The following is a 20,085-nucleotide window of genomic DNA, read 5'->3' as shown; positions in this document are numbered from 1 at the left end:
TTATGCTATACATAGAAGCTTTTTTGGTTTACAAATTTTATAAGTTGGGCCAAACCCAACAGAAACTACTCTCACCCAACTCAAGCGTGTTAAACACGCGCGTACTCAACCGTTTCCAAAGCGCGCTAACTCACCATTATGAACGACTCTTCTTCTTCTTCGATCAAAACTACAACCGTCGAGATTCAAAGCACATTCGAAAACTTTGAAGAAGCTTTCAAACCCCTCGCTAACACTCGATAAAATCAACAAGCAAACATTAAAATCTCCATAAAAAAACACCGAAAAGAAAGAAGAAACAATATTCATGGTACTGTTTCACTAATCTTCGAAGTTTTTCATATTTCTCTTTCTGATTTCAAAGGTGAATCATTATATCGTCATATTTCTCTTTTATTAAGTAGATTTATTATATGTTCTTGGTTTAAAATAGATATTAATGTTCTGGTAAAACTGTTCAAGTCGGTGATACTGTTTTACGTACTCTTTAGTGGATGGTTTAACGTATTTTTTCATCTGTTTTTGTGCATATTTGCATATTTGGAAGTGAGTTTGTATACATATAAACTTTGTACTGTATTTCAAGTGAACTCATATTTGAGTGTATATGACCAATTTTTTGGTGTATATCAATCGAATTCGAATGTGACTGGTACTTCTAGTGACATTTTGAACTTAAATTTCATTTTGAACTAATAATGTCATGTAATTCAAAAAAAAATACAGATATATGTGACTGGTATATATCAAGAGTATTCAAGTATAACTGGTGCTGTTGTGCTTGTGCTTGCGCTTGTTGTGTCATTGTATGCATGTTTGGTTGACTTGAATATCATTTTGAACTCATATAATGTCATGTAATCGAAAAAATAATAAATGTGTATGTGACTAAATTTGGATGTATGTGGCTGATATTTGGGTGTATCTGGCTATTATTTGGGTGTATATTGCTGGTATTTGGATGTATATAGCTAATATTTGGGTGTATGTGAATGTTATTTGGCTGGTATTTTTTATCAATTAATAATATTTTTTATTCTTTACAGTAAAAATGACAAGCAAGAGCCAAGGTGGAAAAAAAATACAATGTAAGCACATATATATCTTAGACCAACTCAATTTTTTCTAATATAAATATAGCTTATTTAAATGACTCTCGTTTTACTTTGTTTACAGCAAACCAAGGATTTGAGATGTTCCACGCGACTATTGAATGAAAAATTTGAAAAAATGAGCGAAGCAAAGAAGGCCATCGTTTGGGAATCAGGATTTGATGGTCTGATGCACATCCCCGATGAATGTGCCACACAAACTATTGAAGAAGTTGGCATATTCCTTTAATTTGGAGAAAAACAAATTGGACACAAGGCAAGGTTCGTTGAAAATTAAACCCAAAAAAATAGGAGCTGCTCTTGGTCTCAATGCATCAAGTAATTGATTATAGAAAATCTCTATACTTGCATTCTTTGTAATATATTCTTCCGATCTCATGTAATCAAGAAATAAATTTAGGTGTATATGACTGATATTTGGGTGTATTTCAAGTGATTTTGAGTGTAATTGGTGTTCTTTTTTGTAGGAGACCTATTTTCCGAAAATGTGAGTTTTAAATACCTTTCTGAGAAGAACAAAGAAATTTTTAGAAGGTTTTAGGAGAAAACATTGAAGAATCTGACCAATCAGATGATGAATATCGGTGTTGACAACGATCAAGATCGCCTAATGTTCAAGAGGATTTTCATCCTCTATATTCAAATGGCGTTCTTGTTGCCAACTACGATAAATAAAGTATCTCCTATCCACATGCTTCCAATTTTTCGACTGAACAACATAACGGAGTGGAACTGGGGCAGCCATGTCCTCAATTTCATCATCAAAGGCATAACCAATTACTGTTTGAAAAAGAAAAAATCGATTGATGGCTGCATCTATGCCTTGATAATAGTATATTTTCATCAAACAAAATACACAGACAAGAAAGGAGAAGCAATCCCTGGACTGCCCTGGGTTAGCCATTGGAATAAGGAGCTACTGGTTAAGAGGATCAGAGTAGAAATTGACAGTCATATAATAACTGAACAGAATACTTTCTCTAATTTATGTGTATTTGATTTATGTAGATCGTGTAAACTAACGTTTCAACTGTTTCAGGGGATCGTCAAGAGGGCGGAAGTGAAAAAGAAATTGAAGAAAATGAAAGAGAAAGAAAAGAAAGAAAGAAAAAAAAAGAAAAAGACAAAAAAAAGAAGATAAGTTCATCCGAGAATGATTCATTGGAGAGTGAATTTGCTTCTTTCTCTGAGTCTGAGTCTGAACAAGACTCAGAAGAACCAATAGAAACAAGAAAATGACCCACCAAGACAACTAAAAAGTAAGTAATATTTTTGGATGTATTTTGTCATTTTAGGATGTTTTTTGCTAAGGATTGTTTGCTCTTTAGAATAGTATCCAAAAAAGGAAAACAGATTATGAAGGATTCCTCTTCAGAAAATGAAAATGAATCCGATGATGAATAAAATAATGAAATTGTCATTGCATTGCTTTTTTTCTGTTTATTATCAAAATTTGATGTATTAACAGAGTGTTTCTCATTTAATACATCAAATTTTCATAATAAACAGAAAAGAAAGCAATGCAATAATAATTTCAAAATCTTACTCATCATCGGATTCACTTTCACTTTTTGAAGAAGAATCCCTCCACACTCTGTTTCCTTTTTTTGGATACTATTCTGGAGAGCAAACAATCATTAGCAAAAAATACCCTAAAAATGACAAAATGCACCAAAAAATATTATTTACTTTTTAGCTGTCCTGGTGGGTTGTTTTCTTGTTTCTGTTGGTTTTTCTGAGTCTTGTTCAGACTCAGACTCAGAGAAAAAACCAAACTCACTCCCCGATGAATCACTCTCCGATGAACTTACCTTCTTCTTTTTTGTCTTTTTTTTTTCTTTCTTTTCTTTCTCTTTCATTTTCTTCAATTTCTTTTTCACTTCCGCCCTTTTGACGATGCCCTGAAACAGTTGAAACGTTAGTTTACATGATCTATATAAATCAAATACACCCAAATTAGAGAAAATATTATGTTCAGTTACCATATGGCCATCAATTTCTGCTCTGATCCTCTTAACCAGTAGCTCCCTATTCCAATGGCTAATCCAGGGCAGTCCAAGGATTGCTTCTCCTATGTTTTGTTTGATGAAAATATACTATCATCAAGGCGTAGAGGCAACCATCAATCGATTTTTTCTTTTTCAAACAGTAATTGGTTATGCTTTTGATGATGAAATTGAGGACATGGCTGCCCTAGTTCCACTCCGTTATGTTGTCCAGTCGAAAAATTGGAGGCATGTGGATAGGAGATACTTTATGTATGGTAGTTGGCAACAAGAACGCCATTTGAATATAGAGGATGAAAATCCTCTTGAACATTAGGCGATCTTGATCGTTGTCAACACCGATATCCATCATCTAATCGGTCAGATTCTTCAATGTTTTTCCCTAAAACCTTCTAAGAATTTCTTTGTTCTCCTTAAAAAGGTCTTTAAAACTCACATTTTCGGGAAATAGGTCTCCTACAAAAAAGAATACCAATTACACTCCAAATCACTTGAAATACACTCAAATATCATCCATATACACCTAAATTTATTTCTTAATTACATGAGATCAGAAGAATATATTACAAAGAATAGATTACAAAGAATACAAGTATAAAGGTTTTCTGTAATCAGTTACTTGATGCATTGAGATCAAGGACAACTCCTATTTTTTTGGGTTTAACTTTTAACGAACTGTGCCTTGTGTCCAATTTGTTTTTCTCCAAATTAAAGGAATATGCCAACTCCTTCAACCGTTTGTGTGGCACATTCATCGGGGGGATGTGTATCAGACCATCAAATTCTAATTCCCAAATGATGGCCTTCTTTGCTTCACTCATTTTTTCAAACTTTTTATTCAATAGTTGCGTGGAGCATCTCAAATCCTTGGTTGCTGTAAATAAAGCAAAACGAGAGTTATTTAAATAAGCTATATTTATACTAGAAAAAATTGAGTTGGTCTAAGATATATATATATATATATGTGTATGTACTTACATTGTATTTTTTTCCCACCTTGACTCTTGCTTGTCATTTTTCCTGTAAGGAATAAAAAATATTATTAATAGATAAAAATACTAGGCAACTAACAGTCACATACACTCAAATACCAACCACATACATCCAAATACCAACAACACACCCAAGCCTCAGAAGTTAATCCTTTTTTGTTAGGACTGCTTTGCACGCTCTGGCTAACTTCTTGTCCTCCCTCTTGTATTTCTTCTCATCCTTCCTCTTGTGTTTCTTGAAAATGTACTTCAATTGCTTGACGCTCATCACCTTGAGTTGGTTCTATCTTATTATTAACTTCAATAGGAATCGAGCTAAAACTATCCATCATGTACATAAACAACAAAATTTAATACAGAAATACTAAATTAGATTCTAGATAGTTTCATATACAAAAAAAAAGATTCAGAAATATAAATCATTCGATCTTTACTTAACATAACACACTTTACAGCCAAAAAGTCTAATATAAGTTAACTATCATGCAATGAGAATGAAAATTAAAGTTCTTAATAAAATTAAAGTAACTTTTATAGGAAGAACGGTATAACTTGTATATGCTTTTAGTAAACATTATTCAACAACTCATATATAGCATTCCAATTCAAATCGATTCTTGTGCACTTTCTATGCACACAGCCTCCCACTAGTTTGAATTAGCTTCGAGGTTATTTCAACCGGGGACGTAGTACCTCTTTATCTATTCAAACTTGCTTTCATCCAACCCCTTATATATAAACTAAGCTAAGCTTGCCTTATGATCAATAAGGGAATCATTACTTACATTATATTGCCAATATTATGTAGCAGGCACAAACTTTACACCTCACTAGGCTTTCTTTAATGTTTAGTCATCAATTGGTTCCAATTTAATTTCATAATAGCCAACAAAATTAGAATTCAGAATTAATAAAAAAAAAAAATTAAAGTATAAAAAAAATAAAAAAACAGCTACGAATTATCAGAAAATTCATGGAACAAAGCATTTATTAATAAAAAACAACAGCCACCAACATAAAAAAAAAATCAAAATCAACATCAACATCAAATTCATAAAAAAAAATAGAAACCTAAAGTATGAAAAATTACATTATCAAAAACTAATTATTAAATAGCATGCATTCAAATTAATGAAGTAAAATGCCAAAATACAAGAAGAAAAGGAGAGATAGAGCAGTGAATCTTACCAGAAATAAAGAAGAAATGGACGAAGAGGTCAGAGACACTGGTGAAGAGAAGAGCAGAGACACGGGATAGTAATGCAAGATGGCCTGACGGCAACGGCATAGGAGTTGAACAGACTCAACGGAATAGCGACGTTGGCGAAGGAATAGAGCAAACGGTGCCATGTGGTGATGATGCAGTGAGTAGGTTGGCTGAAACGAACAGTGACGAGGCCGCGATGGAGGAGGTTAGAGGTGGCTGGCTGGGACGCTGAGTGCAAAGACGAGGGAGAAAACGCAAGAGGGGAGGGGTTTCGCGAGGAGGGTGAGGGACTGAAGGTGAGTCTTGGGATTGGAACGGCGCTAGTGTGTGGGAAGAAGAGTTAGGGTTTCTAACTTTTCTATATATATATATAGAAGGTGAAATGACTAAAAAACCAAAATAAAAAACAAATTATTAAGGGTGTTTAAGTAATTTAACATATTCGGAGATTATGAAGAATACGGGACGGGAATCTCACTCGGATCCCCACATCTACTTCGGGAAAATTTTTTTTCATCTTCGTTTCGGCAGAAAAAATTTTTCGCTGTCGGAGCCCCATTCAGGAACCCCGCCTCCTGGAAAATTTTGACACTCCTAAGCACACATAAGGTCCAGCAACTAATCATATATAGTTAGACTTTAAAGAGTTAACCCTTGTGATAAGAATGGAATGAGTGCCCATTTATCAATTGGGCGGCTAATATTTCCCATGCAAAGAAATCACCTTTCAAGACAAATTAAAAGTTAATGAAGGTTGAAAACAAAGGCTTGTTACCTGTATAAATAGGTGAAGACTCGCTTGAATTTACACACAGCAATAAAAATATTCTCTCTCTTTTATATTACTAATACAATTCTCTCTCTTTCTTTATTTTACAAGTATTTTTGAATAGTCTTCTCTCTCACTCTTTACATATAATATTGGTAAATATATTAATCATCTTGATTATATTGAGATAGTAATTGTGGTACTAGAGTCTTCTACTTATACTTCTTTATTTTATATTTATTTTACAACACGTTATTAGCACGAATTTTGTTTCAAATGATGCTGAAAATTCTACCACTCATTACGATGTATCTGATTTCTTTGAGGATCCTGAAGGAAATATTGATTATTTGATCAATAATGGAATAGTTTAATATGTGAGATTGTTAAGTATCTATGTAAATAAATAATGTAAAGAACTTATTGTTAAGTTTTATTTTCTATGTATTTAAATTTCAAATATGATGTATATAAATAATGAAATATTAAGGTTTATGAATTTTGAAATCATTAATGTGTCAAGTTTTAAAATAAAATTTTAGTATATGACATTATGTGCAGTGTTTTTTTTTTAGAAAAATAATTCCAATCAAGAATTCAATTTGACTGTGCATGTATTACTACTCATTTGATTATTATTTATTTTTGAAGAAAATGGCAAGAATATATAATGAAGATGTATGCCTTGCGGATAGTGTAAGTTCGCACACAATTCTCAAAAGTTATATATATATTTTACCCATCTTGTGCCAAAAGAAGAATATGTTAATACTATTATTGGCTCAGGCAATGTGATAGAAGGCTTCGGAAAAGCTATAATTTTGTTTTCTGGAGGAACAAAATTCATAATAAATAATGCACTATTATCTACCAAGTCTCTGAGAAAGTTGTTGAGTTTCAAAGATATTCGCCGAAATGGACATCATATTGAGACTATGAATGAGGGAGGTCATGAGTACTTATGTATCACAACTCATGATTCAAATAAAAATGTTATATTAGAAAAGTTACCCTCACTTTCATCTGGGTTATATTATACCAAGATTAGTGCAATTGAATCACATGCCACTGTAAACCAGAAGTTTACTAGCCCAAATGAATTCATAACTTGGCACGACCGATTGGGTCATCCGGGAACAACCATGATGCGGATCGGAGAATTATTAAAAATTTCCATGGACATTCACTAACGAACCAGAAGATTCTTAAATCTAGTGAATTTTATTGTGCTGCATGTTCTCAGGGAAAGTTAATTTTAAGGCCATCACCAGTAAATATTGGATTTGAATCCCCTGAATTCCTAGAAATGATTCAAGGCGATATATGTGGACCTATTCATCCACCATGTAGATCTTTTAGATATTTTATGATCCTAATAGACGCATCTTCGAGATGGTCACATGTGTGCTTATTGTCTTCACGCAACCTGGCATTTGTGAGATTACTAGCTCAAATTATTCGATTAAAAGCACAATTTCCAGAAAAATTCAATCAAAGCAATTTGTCTTGATAATGCTGGTGAATTTATTTCCCAAGCTTTTGATGCTTATTGTATGACTAATGGAATAAGTGTTAAACATCCAGTAGCTTATGCTCACACACAAAATTGGTTAGCAGAATCACTTATTAAACGCCTCCAATTAATTGTTAGACCCTTACTTATGAGAACAAATCTCCCAACCTCAGTTTGGGGGCATGCTATTTTACATGCCGCAGCACTTATTCGTTTGAGGCCAACGAGTTACCATCAGTTATCTCCTATGCAATTAGCTTTTAGCCAACAGCCAAATGTTTCTCATTTAAAAATATTTGGGTGTGCGATATATGTTCCCATTGCACCACCTAATCGCACCAAAATGGGACCCCAAAGAAAATTGGGGATATATGTTAGATATGATTCTCCTTCTATAGTGAGGTATCTTGAGATACAAACTGGGGATGTATTTAAAGCCCGATGCGGATTGTCATTTTGATGAATCAAAATTTTCAACATTAGGGTGAGAGAATAAGCTTCCTGAAAAGGAACTTAATTGAAATGCATCATCGTTGATGCATTTAGATCCTCGATCAGGGTAATGTGAACTAGAAGTTCAAAAGATTATACATTTGCAAAGAATAGCAAATGAATTGCCTGATGCATTTTTCGATACAAAGAGGATAACCAAATCTTATATACCAGCGGAAAATACCCCAATTCGAATTGATCTCCCAGTCGGACAAATAGCCACTGAAGCAAATTCATGCCAGAAGTGTGGCAGACCTGTCGGTTCCAAAGACAAAAATCCTCGAAAAAGAAAAGAGGTAAATACTATTCCTGTTGAAAAAGACATACTAAAGACACCTGCAGTTGTCCAAAATTCTGATATAGTTTTAACGCCAGAAGACGTTCAGGTACCTGAAAATTGTGAAAATGACGAGATCTCGATAAATTATATCTTTACAGGAGAGAAATGGGACCAAAATAAGACAATTGTCAATGAAATATTTGCATATAATGTGGCATTAAATATCTTGCATAAAAGTAAGGATCTTGAACCAAGATCAATCGAAGAATGTCGACAAAAGAATGATTGGACAAAATGGAAAGAAGCCATGAAGGCTGAGATAGACTCACTTGCAAAATGGAAGTCTCTGGACTTGTTGTCCGTACACCAGAAGATGTAAAACTTGTTGGATACCAATGGGTATTTGTGAGAAAACAAAATGAGAAAAATGAAGTTGTACACTACAAAGCTCGACTTGTAGCACAAGGTTTTTCACAAAGACCCGGTATAGATTATGAAGAAACGTATTCCCCTGTAGTGGATGCGATAACATTGCGTTATTTAGTCAGTTTATCTGCATATCATAAACTGCATATGCATTTAATGGATGTGGTAACAACCTACTCATACGGCTCATTAGATCGGGATATCTATATGAAAGTCCCTGAAGGACTAAAGATGTCTAAACTATCCAATGAATATTCACATAGATTATACTCAGTTAAATTGCAAAGATCTTTATATGGTCTAAAGCAATCTGGATGAATGTGGTATAATCGTCTTACTGAGTATCTGGCAGAAAATGGATTCAAGAATGATGATATCTACCCATGTGTTTTCATAAAGAAAACTGCATCTGGATTTATTATAATTGCTGTGTACATTGATGATTTAAATATCATTGGAACTCCTGAAGATATTCCAACAATTATAAAAACTCTAAAAGAAGAGTTTGAGATAAAAGATCTTGGAATGACTAAATTTTGTCTTGGCCTGCAGATCAAGCATATAAAAAATGGGATCTTTATTCATCAAACAACATAACAGAGAAGATCTTGAAAAGATTTTATATGGATAAGTCACATCCCTTGAGTACCTCAATGACCGTAAGATCTTTGGATGTGGAAAAGGATCAATTCCGTCCTAAAGAAGAAAATGAAGATATCATTGGTCCTGAAGTACCATATCTTAGTGCAATTGGAGCACTAATGTATCTTGCTAATAATACACGACCCGATATATCATTTGCTGTGAAGTTACTAGCAAGGTATAGTTCCTCTCCAACCAGGAGACATTGGAGTGGAATCAAACAAATCTTTCGATATCTTCATGAAACAGTTTATATGAGATTGTTTTATCCCTATGGATCCAAGTCACTATTAGTTGGTTATGCATATGCTGGATACTTGTCTGATCCACATAAAGGGAGATCTCAAACAGGATACATATTCACATATGGTGGTACAACTATATCATGGAGGTCCACGAAACAGACAATTGCAGCAACATCCTCTAATCATGCTAAAATACTAGCGATTCATGAAGCAAGTCGCAAGTGTTTTTGGCTCAGAAGTTTGATCAATATATTCTATCATCATGTGGACTGATTGATCATAAGATAGCTCCAACTGTCCTGTTTGAAGATAATACAGCATGCATTGCTCAACTTAAAGGCGAATACATCAAAGGTGATAGAACAAAGCACATTTCTCCCAAATTCTTCTTCACTCATGATCTTCAAAATCAAGGGACAATTGATGTCTAACAGATCTGCTCAAGTGACAATCTGGCAGATTTATTCACAAAGTCACTCACAAAATCCTCTTTTGAAAGATTGGTGCATGAAATTGGGATGCGTCGATTTCGAGATATTAAATGATGTTGACAAGAGGGGGAGACTGTACTCTTTTTTCCTTGGTCAGATTTTTTTCCATTGGATTTTTCTTGACAAGGTTTTTAATGAAGCAGTCCCCATCACAAAGAATATTGTACTCTTTTTCCTTCACTAAAGTTTTTTCCCATTGGATTTTTCTTTAGTAAGATTTTAACAAGGCATAATCCTAAATGGGCATCCAAGGAGGAGTGTTGTGATAAGAATAGAATGAACGCCCATTTATCAATTGGGCGGCTAATCTTTTCCATGCAAAGAAATCACCTTTCAAGACAAATTAAAAGTTAATGAATGTTGAAGAAAACAAAGGCTTGTTACCTGTATAAATAGGTGAAGCCTCGTTTGAATTTACACACAGCAATAAAAATCTTCTCTCTCTTTTATATTACTAATACAATTCTCTCTCTTTCTTTATTTTACAAGTATTTTTGAATAGTCTTCTCTCTCACTCTTTACATATAATATTAGTAAATATATTAATCATCTTTATTATATTGAAATAATAATTGTAGTACTAGAGTCTTCTACTTATACTTCTTTATTTTATATTTATTTTACAACAACCCTAACATACGTGTAACTTGCCAAACCAATTTCTAACCAATTTTTACTTAACATTTCTTTTCTTGTTTTGAAGTCAAACAATTCTAACGCAAAATTGGCCAAGATAATCGCACAAGGACGAAATCGCATAAGATAGATCAAACTGGGACTCCTGCTGCTTGGTGATGAAAAATTCGTTCAAGAGACGATGCTATTGACTTGACGAGGCTGCTGACGGCGCTGCCCCGCACTGCACTGCCCTTGTGTGCTCTTGCGCTCCTGTTCTTGTATTCCAGAAGTTTTTGATTGTCTTTCTCAGCGCCTCCCTCTACAGGATCGCCTCCAATTCTTTTTTATTGTCGTAAACAACAGGTTTTTTTTTCTCTAGACCTAAATTATAAATATTACTATGTTTGGACTCAATGAAAACCCAATCCAATAAAATTTATCGTTTATCTAGGCATGGTAATTTTTTTCGACGGAGCAGGCATCTGCGAAAAATTACTTGCTGGCGAGGGATTTAGAAATAGAGAAAGTATAGGGAGTCAATGAAATATTTGTACAATATGTATAATGGAGATTTAAGAAAGTATTAGAGATATAACCATTAATGTTATCTTTTTTCATCAGCTGAAATTTTTGGAATGAATGATATCATAACATAGTATCAAAATTCTAGATCTAAAAGATCAAGAATTCAATTATACATATTGTACAAATATTTCATTAGCTCCCTAGTAGGACTCTGTAACAGATTGGAACGAGAACCCGTATAATAAAATCCCTGCCCCCGCAGAGACTCGAATAATGAATAATCCTATTATTTGAAATTACCAAAATATGCTTGTTATATGTATATTAGTTTCACTCAATGTAACCCGTTGCCATCCCTACATCTATCACAGTCTCTCATTCAATATTTTCTCTCTCTGCATACACAAGTTTCTCTCTCTAAGACATTCTTTTCAGGTTTCAACTGCTCATAGAAAATTCGAAGATTCGATTTTGGCTTCGTATCTGGTGGCGTTAACGTGTTAATTCGTTGTTTATTTTGTGAATAATGAACGTGGATGGTGAATTGCCGAATATAAAGAGATGGATAGTGTTGTACCCTGTTTACATAAATTCGAAGAAGACGATGGCAGAAGGAAGACGAATTGGACTCAGCAAAGCGTGCGAGAATCCCACGTGTGCTGAAATTGGCGATTGCTGCAGCTATCTGAAACTCCCTTTTGCAATTGAGGTATCTTCAAAAATTAAAAGGGTTTTATGAATATTTATTGCTATCAGATTTTTATTTGTGTATGGTAACTTTGTTGATGAACACAGATTGACAAGGCTTACCCGCGTGATTTCATGCAAAGAGGGAGAGTGAGGGTGTTACTGAAGAAGGAGGATGGCACTCTTTTTAATCCCACTATCTCATCCAGTAAGTTGTTCAATATAGTAATCAAATTTTTGTGGATACCCATTTTACTTTTATGTTTATGTAAAGTTGAATCATTGTAGTACTCTCATATTGTTTTTCTCTAACATCAATAGCTGTTGGGTGTTGGCTGAATCATGTGTGTCTTAGATGGTTCTTGATGTGTATGATAATGTCACTTGTAAAATTGAATTGTTTACTGTTGAATGTCCAATCCATGTGTTCCTTGACTTTTGTTATCTGTAAATAGTCATGGATTGGGTTGCAAACATCAATATGAAATTCCCTTAAATCAATTAGATTAAGTCTAGTGCAGGTGTTGTTTATAGGGTGGCATATTTTCGGGTCATGTTTATTGGTGACTGTGGAGCTAAAAGTTTGACAAGACTTAATTCATAAAATGTCATTTCCCTTTGTAGCATTGGCAGTATCCTAGTACTTTTGAATCTTGATGTATTTACTTGTTGCTAGCTTTGGAGTTGATGAGAATCAAGTCTCGATGTTGGATGGTCTTAGTTATTGATAGCAATTTATTCCAAATAACATTAATCACGACATGAGATCGTGGTAGATGTTTCTTATGCTGCTCCATGGTTTCAACGAGTGATAGGTTACTGCTATTAGTTTTCCCTCCTTCCCCTTTTCCATGGATGAGGGAAGGCTGCTTCACCGAGGCTGAAGTGCAGACTCCAGAGTAGGGCAAAATCCCTAGGTTTGTGTTGATATTTTTAAAATTTTGAGGCAATGGTATGATGGTGACTTCTTTATTTTATTTTATTTTTTTTTTAACGATATAGAGAAAGGGTGCTTAGTGTATTCTCGTAAGATGCCATATTAGAATGTTGAGAAAAACATTCTTATAGTTACTTCTCATTTGTTGCATGGATATAACAAATTATTGAAATTGGTTGTTATTTTTCTTGCAGGAAAGCAGCTAATGCTTCGTGTTGCAGAGATGGTACCCAAACATCATGGAAGGACAAAGAAGCAGGAGGTGGCTGCATCAACATCAAATGCAGGAGCTTCTAACAAATCTGGGAAAGGTGGAAAAAAGAGGAGATAATTTTCGGAAATATTCTCTTAATTACTGGATGTATTGTTGTAGGAGTAATTTGTCCTGATTGAGTTCAAGTTTTTACCACCTGAATGAGTGCTAATGTGCTTATGAACATTCACCAGACAATTTCAACAGTCGTGCACTTGATTATAGGACAACATTTTCTTCATATAATCTAGCATTGGTAAAACTCTTTTTCTCCCCTTCTGTCTAGGGAAGAATCACATTATGTTTATGCTTTACAACCAAGAAGCAGCTAACAGAACATGCATTTTATTTTTTCCATATCCCTTATAAAAGACACTTAATCGTATATTTGCATATCTGCAAAAGTATTTGACTAGATGATTTGCTGTCTTAAAAGTTTTATAAGCATAGCCATAAATATCTAATTGAATTGTCATTTGCATTTTGATGAACTCCAAACTCTATCTAGATAGTATCATAGTAGTACTGGTTAGGTTGGAATTGGAACTGTAACTGTGCACCCACCATATATCAATGTTGAATACAAAACTAACTTTTATTTGTAGTTTGTATTATGTTTCCTCAAAGTTTGTGAAGTTTACTAGTTGTTAAGTTTTGTTTTTTGAAGAACAAAATTGATTTCTTGATTTTTATGATTCCAAAACTTATCTTTTAATTAAATATTATGAACGCAGTTTTGAGAAGTTGCTTTGCTAGTGTCACAAGGGTTATCTTGAACAATAGATTTCTATTCTGGTTTCAGAAGTTCATATCAGATAAAGCAGTACAAGCATGTTTATGAAGAGTGTTGTCTTCTTCTGTTTAATTAAAATTATTTAAACATGATAAATTGGCGTGCATGAATTCAACAAATATACTATGAATAAACTGAATTACAAGCCTCTTCCCTTCTCACAACTTCCCAGTGTTCAAGACAATGACAACAACGTTGCTCTAATTTCTTGAACGCATACAAAATACAAAGCAAGTGAATATATGCACCTTTTCAAATAATTACAGATTTTTCCCCCCTCACTATTTGGCTGGGGAAGTGTTTACAAATGCCAATATTACACTTGTTCTATGCACTCACATTTTTATGCAACCAAATACACAAGGATATAAATGTACAAAATTGAAGGATTCAATTTTGGTTTGAATCAATTCAAAAGGCAGACCGGCATCTGTACAGTTGAAGTTAAATCCTGCAGCTTCAAACAAGAAAAATCTGGTTTTTAGCGGTGTGAATTACTACCAGCTGATTTACAATACCGAGCAAGTTCCTCATTAACTCGAGAAAGTCGTTCAGCTTGTGAAAATCTCCTATTGAGTCCATTGTTACTGGAATCCAAAGCACCCTTACCCTGTACCTGTAAACCACAAAATAAAAGGAACATGAGTAAGAAGAGGGGGTAAAAAGTACCAAGCAATGAAGGTTAGGCAGCATGCCTGAATTCTTGACGACTGAGAAACATGTTGGGTGTTTTGTTTCCCAATAAGTTTTTTCAGCATGTCATCCAATTCTGCAATCTTCCGCATGAGGTTGGTCTTATCCGTCTACAAGAAGAGGCAGTAAATACGGTTAACAAATTATTTTTAATTCTAGTGTGGACGTGTGTTGCTCACAATTGTGTCGTGTCATACCTTCAACATTTCATTCTGTGCAGAAAGCAACTGATCTCGCTCTTGAAGTTGCTGCACTGCAATTTGAGCAGCAATTACATCTGCCTCTTTAGTTTTGAGTTCCGATATGCAGCTGGGTGACAAATTTAGTAGTAAGAAAATTGGAAAACAAATTTGGTGCAACTTTAAGTTTATAAATTAGAGTTAAGTCCCAAAGTGGCCCTTGAAATTCACGACTTGCACTGAAATAGCCCTTAGATCCCAATTGTACTATTTTAGTCACCTAGATTTGAAAAATGCAGCATGTTAGTCCCACACTCTAAACCCTAAACGTGGTGTATTTCAGTAAACATTAAGGGAGAGTAGCAAGCCACCATTTATATGGAATTTTACAAAATAAAAAAGTTCCTATGCATGGTTGATCAGTAAACATTAAGGATAGAAGTTATATACAGGAAAATTAATAGATTCTACAGATATACAGGAAAATAACTTTGTTGACAGATGATTTTGCAAATGTACTAACCTTTCTCTTTCTTCAAGGAGATCATTAATCTGCAGCCTCAGGTTGAGGTTCTCTTTTTCCTAATGACAAATTGTGAAAACTAAGATAAACACGTGACTGAAGGGTGAAATATAGTTGGGTCATAATCTCAGCACTAGGTACCTTTGCAGAATATTCTTCTCTTTGATGATGAGCATCTTCTAACAATTTTACAATTTGATTTTGATCTATCAAATCCTAAAACATATCAGAAGCAAAATTGCAATGCAATCAGGAATTGCATCCAGGAAATCCCACAATATGAGAAAGAAGCTGAAACTTACAGCATAGTTGGTAATGTCCAGTTTGACACCTAGAAGGTCTCGAATGACATCATGAGTCATGCTTTCAACAGCAGCAAGCCTTGTTTGCAGCATGCAGACCTAATCCAATATAAAATTTTAATCCATTTTTTTAACTGTTAATTGTCATCACCACAGTTTAGTCTTTAAGAATCCATTTTAAAAGATATCCAGCCAAACAAAATGAAGATATTCATTTGTGTTTGGATGAATAACGGCATGATTCACATATTTTTTATCTTCTCTTGGATATATTAAACAAAAACCAAAGGACACTGACCAAAAAGGCTAAATACCTCCTTTAGCCGGCTAGCTGCAAGTGCTTCAAGTTCTTCCACACGAGACCTTGCTGCTGATAATTCTTGTTCTTTCTCCTGATGCATCTGATGAACAAGATTCGAAATACATCTGAATGGTGAGCTTGAGCCTCTTGTCCTTATTGAGCTTTTCTCCATTTTCTCTGATGTTGATACTATTGATGTTGAGTTTGAATTTTCTGCTTTCACTTCACGAAACATGGACTCAAGGCACTTGTACTGAACCCAGAAGGATTGGGAAGCAAAAGTGAAAGTGAGGTAAGAATTATAGAGATACTATGTTTTGAGTTATCCAGACAAAAATAGTATTAATCAAAATTCAACCGAGAAAAGTAGTTAAAAGAACATGAACTTCTGTATGCACCTTCTGTTGGTACTGCAACGCTTGAGCTTCAGCATGCAATACAAGTTCAGAGATGTACTCTTGATACTTTTTAATCTTCCAAATAAAGAAAAAAGTGAGACAACCAAACAAAGACAAAGGAAGGGTGTCATATAGTTTCATAGCTTTTTGGTGAAATGAAATTTCTTGGAATTTAAGGAGAATACCTCCTTATCTTGCTCTGCATTTTCATTTTCAAGAAACTTTATCCGATTTAGTGCCTCATGAAGTTCCAACATTTTAGTGGGTAGTTGCCTGCATTTGCATTTTTTGTATGATTAACGAAACGGAGAAGGGAAATCCAAAACCAATAACTGAAGCAAAAATGCCTATTCCAGCCAAGTAGGAAACAATACAAGAATAAATCAAAAGCCAATAATACATAGAAATTAATTGATCAACTTCCAGGGTGAATGTTTGTTGTAAGCATGATCTAATGTGACCTTACTCACCAAGAGTTTGACTTATCATGTAATCATTGTGGGACTCTTAGTAATGTGACAACATATGATTAGTTGAAAGCAAAAACAAGTTTACGTTTTATTGATCTAGATTAAAGAACAACAAAAATCAAAGAAATGATAGGACTTAGGAGTTCTAACCTAGATATCAGCTCATCAGGATTAACACTTTTGTTATCTGAATGTGCATGCCAAGGTACATTTTTAACTAACAATAATCTCTCTTTCAACGCTTGAAGTTCCATTTCTAGAGAATCATTGAGTAAACGATGTCTGCCCACCTCCTCATCCATATCATGCACCTGAGAGAAATAGGGTTTAGCCAGTAAAAAGTCAATAAGAAGACCAGTACAATTATCTCACTAGGCCACGCATGGATTTGGGTAACTTTGAATTACTTCCTTATAAATTTCCATGTATGAGTGAACCGGATATGCAACTAACCTTTTCCTCCAATACATTTATTGTACCCTCAAGCTCCTCAACAGAATGTTCCAGAATCTTGACTTCCTCTTCCTTTTGCTCAGCATAAAGCTTACATGACTCTGATTCCTACAAATGAGATTTCAATATTACATAAGGCAATTCCACTAATAGTAATAGCATTAGAAAGTATAAAGAACCAGCATGGTCAGCACATAGATACCTGACGAGCTTCCATAGCAATAGCTTCCTTTTCATCAGCCAATGAAGAAGCCATCTCAAGCTTATCATTCAAGATACAAACTTCTTCATGTAGTTGGTCTCTCTCCATTATCACCTTTGTTAATTCATTCTCAATGCTAGCAAACAAAGAAAGTGACTGATTCTCTAGTGAAGTGGTCAAATTAGCAATCTCTTTTTCCAAGCCCTTAATCACCTCTTTATGTTCGTCCCACACTTTAAACAAAAACAACACTTTTATAAATATTAAAATCTAACCATACAATCCATCATCCAAGAGTAAAAAAGAAATATATTCACATGAAGACAATTATAAAATCTTCATTGTAGTATCCACCTTTATTTATATGAGTGGATTGGTGGTTTAGTAGGGATTTTTTTTTTTTTAGTAAATAGACAAAAATATATATGAAAAAATTTTTGGATCACAAAAATATACATGAAAGAATTAAAATTTTAATATAACATTAAAAACAGTTAATGATGGACAAAACTAATTTATCGCTAAAGGAATTCTATTTTCATTTAGTTTAATATATATTTGGCCAAGAAAATAATAACTTGACACTATTATTATTTTAGACAATTAAGGTGGAAATTAACAAATTAAAAAAATATGTGTTAGAAACAAGAGACCAAATTAAAGAAAGTGTTTTGTGTATTATTTAGTCTGAAAAAAAATACAGTGTACAAAGGGTATATATAGTTGCTAGAGGAACCAAAGTAATAAAGGTATAGAATCCTACAATTAATATACAGATATGCTATATAAATACAAATGATACTAATTGATCTGATTCGATTCTAATTATTCTCTTAACATCCCTCCTCACAAGTGGGAGCTAAGGATACCATATTGAGTTTGGATAACAGAGTCCGGAAATGAGTCGGATGATGAGCTTTTGTGAAGATATCTGCAGTCTGATCCAGTGTTCCAACAGCGATGAGACGAATAGCATCAATAAGGATACGTTGCCGAACAAAGTGACAATCAATCTCAATGTGTTTGGTGCGTTCATGAAACACATCATTACGGGCAATCTGAATAGCACTGCGGTTGTCACAAAAAACATCAGTTGGGGATGATTGAGAAGCACCCAAGTCTGCGAGAAGCCAACGAATCGAGATAACTTCAGCAGTGGTGTCAGCAAGGGCACGATATTCAGCTTCGGTACTTGATCGAGTAGTGAACAAGGTTGCGAGAACCGAACCGGTCATTGAACCGGTCAAGTTACTGGTTCAATGGTTCAATGGTCCAACCGTGGTTGAACCGTAGTCGAACCGGTTTCATTAAATATAAAATAAAATTATTAAAAGTATAATATAAATCTTTTAAAATTTAAATTCAATCATTCATATGATAATAAAATTTAAAATTTCATAACCTCTCCACTAACTAAACTATATCTCATCTCATCATTAAAATTCTACATTCAAATTCAAAAATCACAATTTATAACTAAAAGAAATCATGGCATAAATAGTTAAATACTATATCCATATTCAATCAACAATCACCAACAATCAATAATAATACCAATAATTACTTAACTAGACAAAACTCACTCAATTAATGTCAAATTATTAATTAGAAATAGCTATGAACCAATCTCAGCAGCAACATTTTTTCAAGATGTGCAAAACAAACTATCCTCTGCCCCTTAAAACCAAACTTCATGTTTCAGCCATTACAACAATTACAGTAAAATAAAACCTCAGCCATTACAGCAATTACAGCAAAATTCAGAATTACAGCAATTCAAAATCCAAAATTATATCAATTCTGTTCAGCATTATAAAATTATACCAAAATTTAATTCAGAATTCAAAATCCAGGATCTGAAATTATATCAAAATTAGGAGGATTATTAGAAGAATACATTACAGAATATAGAATTCCATAATGTGATCACTAGTTTTCAGCCATTAACAGAAAATAAATTCAAAAGAAAAATTCAAGTGAAACAGAAAATAATGTTAGAATTACTTTCAATAGAAGGGTATGTGCCAAATATTTGGCACATCATGGAGACAGAAGTAATGTTCTGAAAAAACGGTTTTGAAATTCTATTCAGTATTTAGTATTACAGCAATTCTGTAGCAGAATTAACAGAATAAAAAAATTAATTGAAAAACTAAAGAACTCTGCAGCAACTCCAGCAAGCCAGTGATTCATATAATTAATAGAATAAAAAATATTAATTGAAAAACTGAAGAACTCTGTAGCAACTCCAGCAAGCCAGCGATTCATATCATTATGAGTTTATCAAAAAAAATAATTAAAAAACTAAGAAACTCACTGAGGCAGAGAAAGTAGAGACAACCTAAAGTGGCATAGAGATGCTCGGCAGGACAGAGGCGGGTGACGACAGAAGCTATGCCCCGACCTTCCGACGACGAGGGCGACAGAAGCTTCAAACGGACCACCCGATGACGACGATAGCGACAGAAGCTTCGAGTGGTGATGGTGGCAACGACTGGTGGCCGCTGCCGGTGCCGATAGTAGTAAGGACGGTGGAGTGGAGGCGTTCCTGCTGTCTTCAGCCTTCAGCTCATTGA

The 20,085-nt window shown here is 34.1% G+C and overlaps 3 protein-coding genes across 3 annotated transcripts in view; 1 reads left to right on the top strand and 2 right to left on the bottom strand.

Annotated features, from left to right (window-relative positions):
* LOC107635244 overlaps nucleotides 1–11,151 on the bottom strand; it is a 13,781-nt gene extending 2,630 nt beyond the window's left edge. The window contains exon 1 of the mRNA XM_016338669.2: nucleotides 10,919–11,151. The gene's annotated coding sequence lies outside the window, so the exon portion shown is untranslated. The remainder of the gene's footprint in view (nucleotides 1–10,918) is intronic.
* On the top strand, nucleotides 11,556–13,499 carry LOC107635235 (signal recognition particle 19 kDa protein). Its single transcript, XM_016338644.2, has 3 exons — nucleotides 11,556–12,027; nucleotides 12,114–12,213; nucleotides 13,137–13,499. The coding sequence occupies exons 1-3, from the start codon at nucleotides 11,845–11,847 to the stop codon at nucleotides 13,271–13,273; spliced, it is 420 nt and encodes a 139-aa protein (XP_016194130.1). The 5' UTR covers nucleotides 11,556–11,844; the 3' UTR covers nucleotides 13,274–13,499.
* Nucleotides 13,554–17,732, bottom strand: LOC107635224 (kinesin-like protein KIN-12C). The gene is made up of 12 exons (XM_016338633.2): nucleotides 17,510–17,732; nucleotides 17,308–17,415; nucleotides 17,005–17,165; nucleotides 16,570–16,657; nucleotides 16,385–16,459; nucleotides 16,000–16,239; nucleotides 15,686–15,784; nucleotides 15,525–15,599; nucleotides 15,384–15,442; nucleotides 14,879–14,990; nucleotides 14,684–14,791; nucleotides 13,554–14,604 (listed from the first exon to the last, which is right to left on the bottom strand). Exons 1-12 carry the CDS (start codon nucleotides 17,615–17,617, stop codon nucleotides 14,470–14,472), a joined length of 1,368 nt encoding a protein of 455 aa, XP_016194119.1. The 5' UTR covers nucleotides 17,618–17,732; the 3' UTR covers nucleotides 13,554–14,469.

Source organism: Arachis ipaensis, chromosome B01, assembly GCF_000816755.2.
Source record: "Arachis ipaensis cultivar K30076 chromosome B01, Araip1.1, whole genome shotgun sequence".
NCBI classification, from domain to species: domain Eukaryota; kingdom Viridiplantae; phylum Streptophyta; class Magnoliopsida; order Fabales; family Fabaceae; genus Arachis; species Arachis ipaensis.
This window is presented reverse-complemented; position numbering and strand designations above follow the sequence as displayed.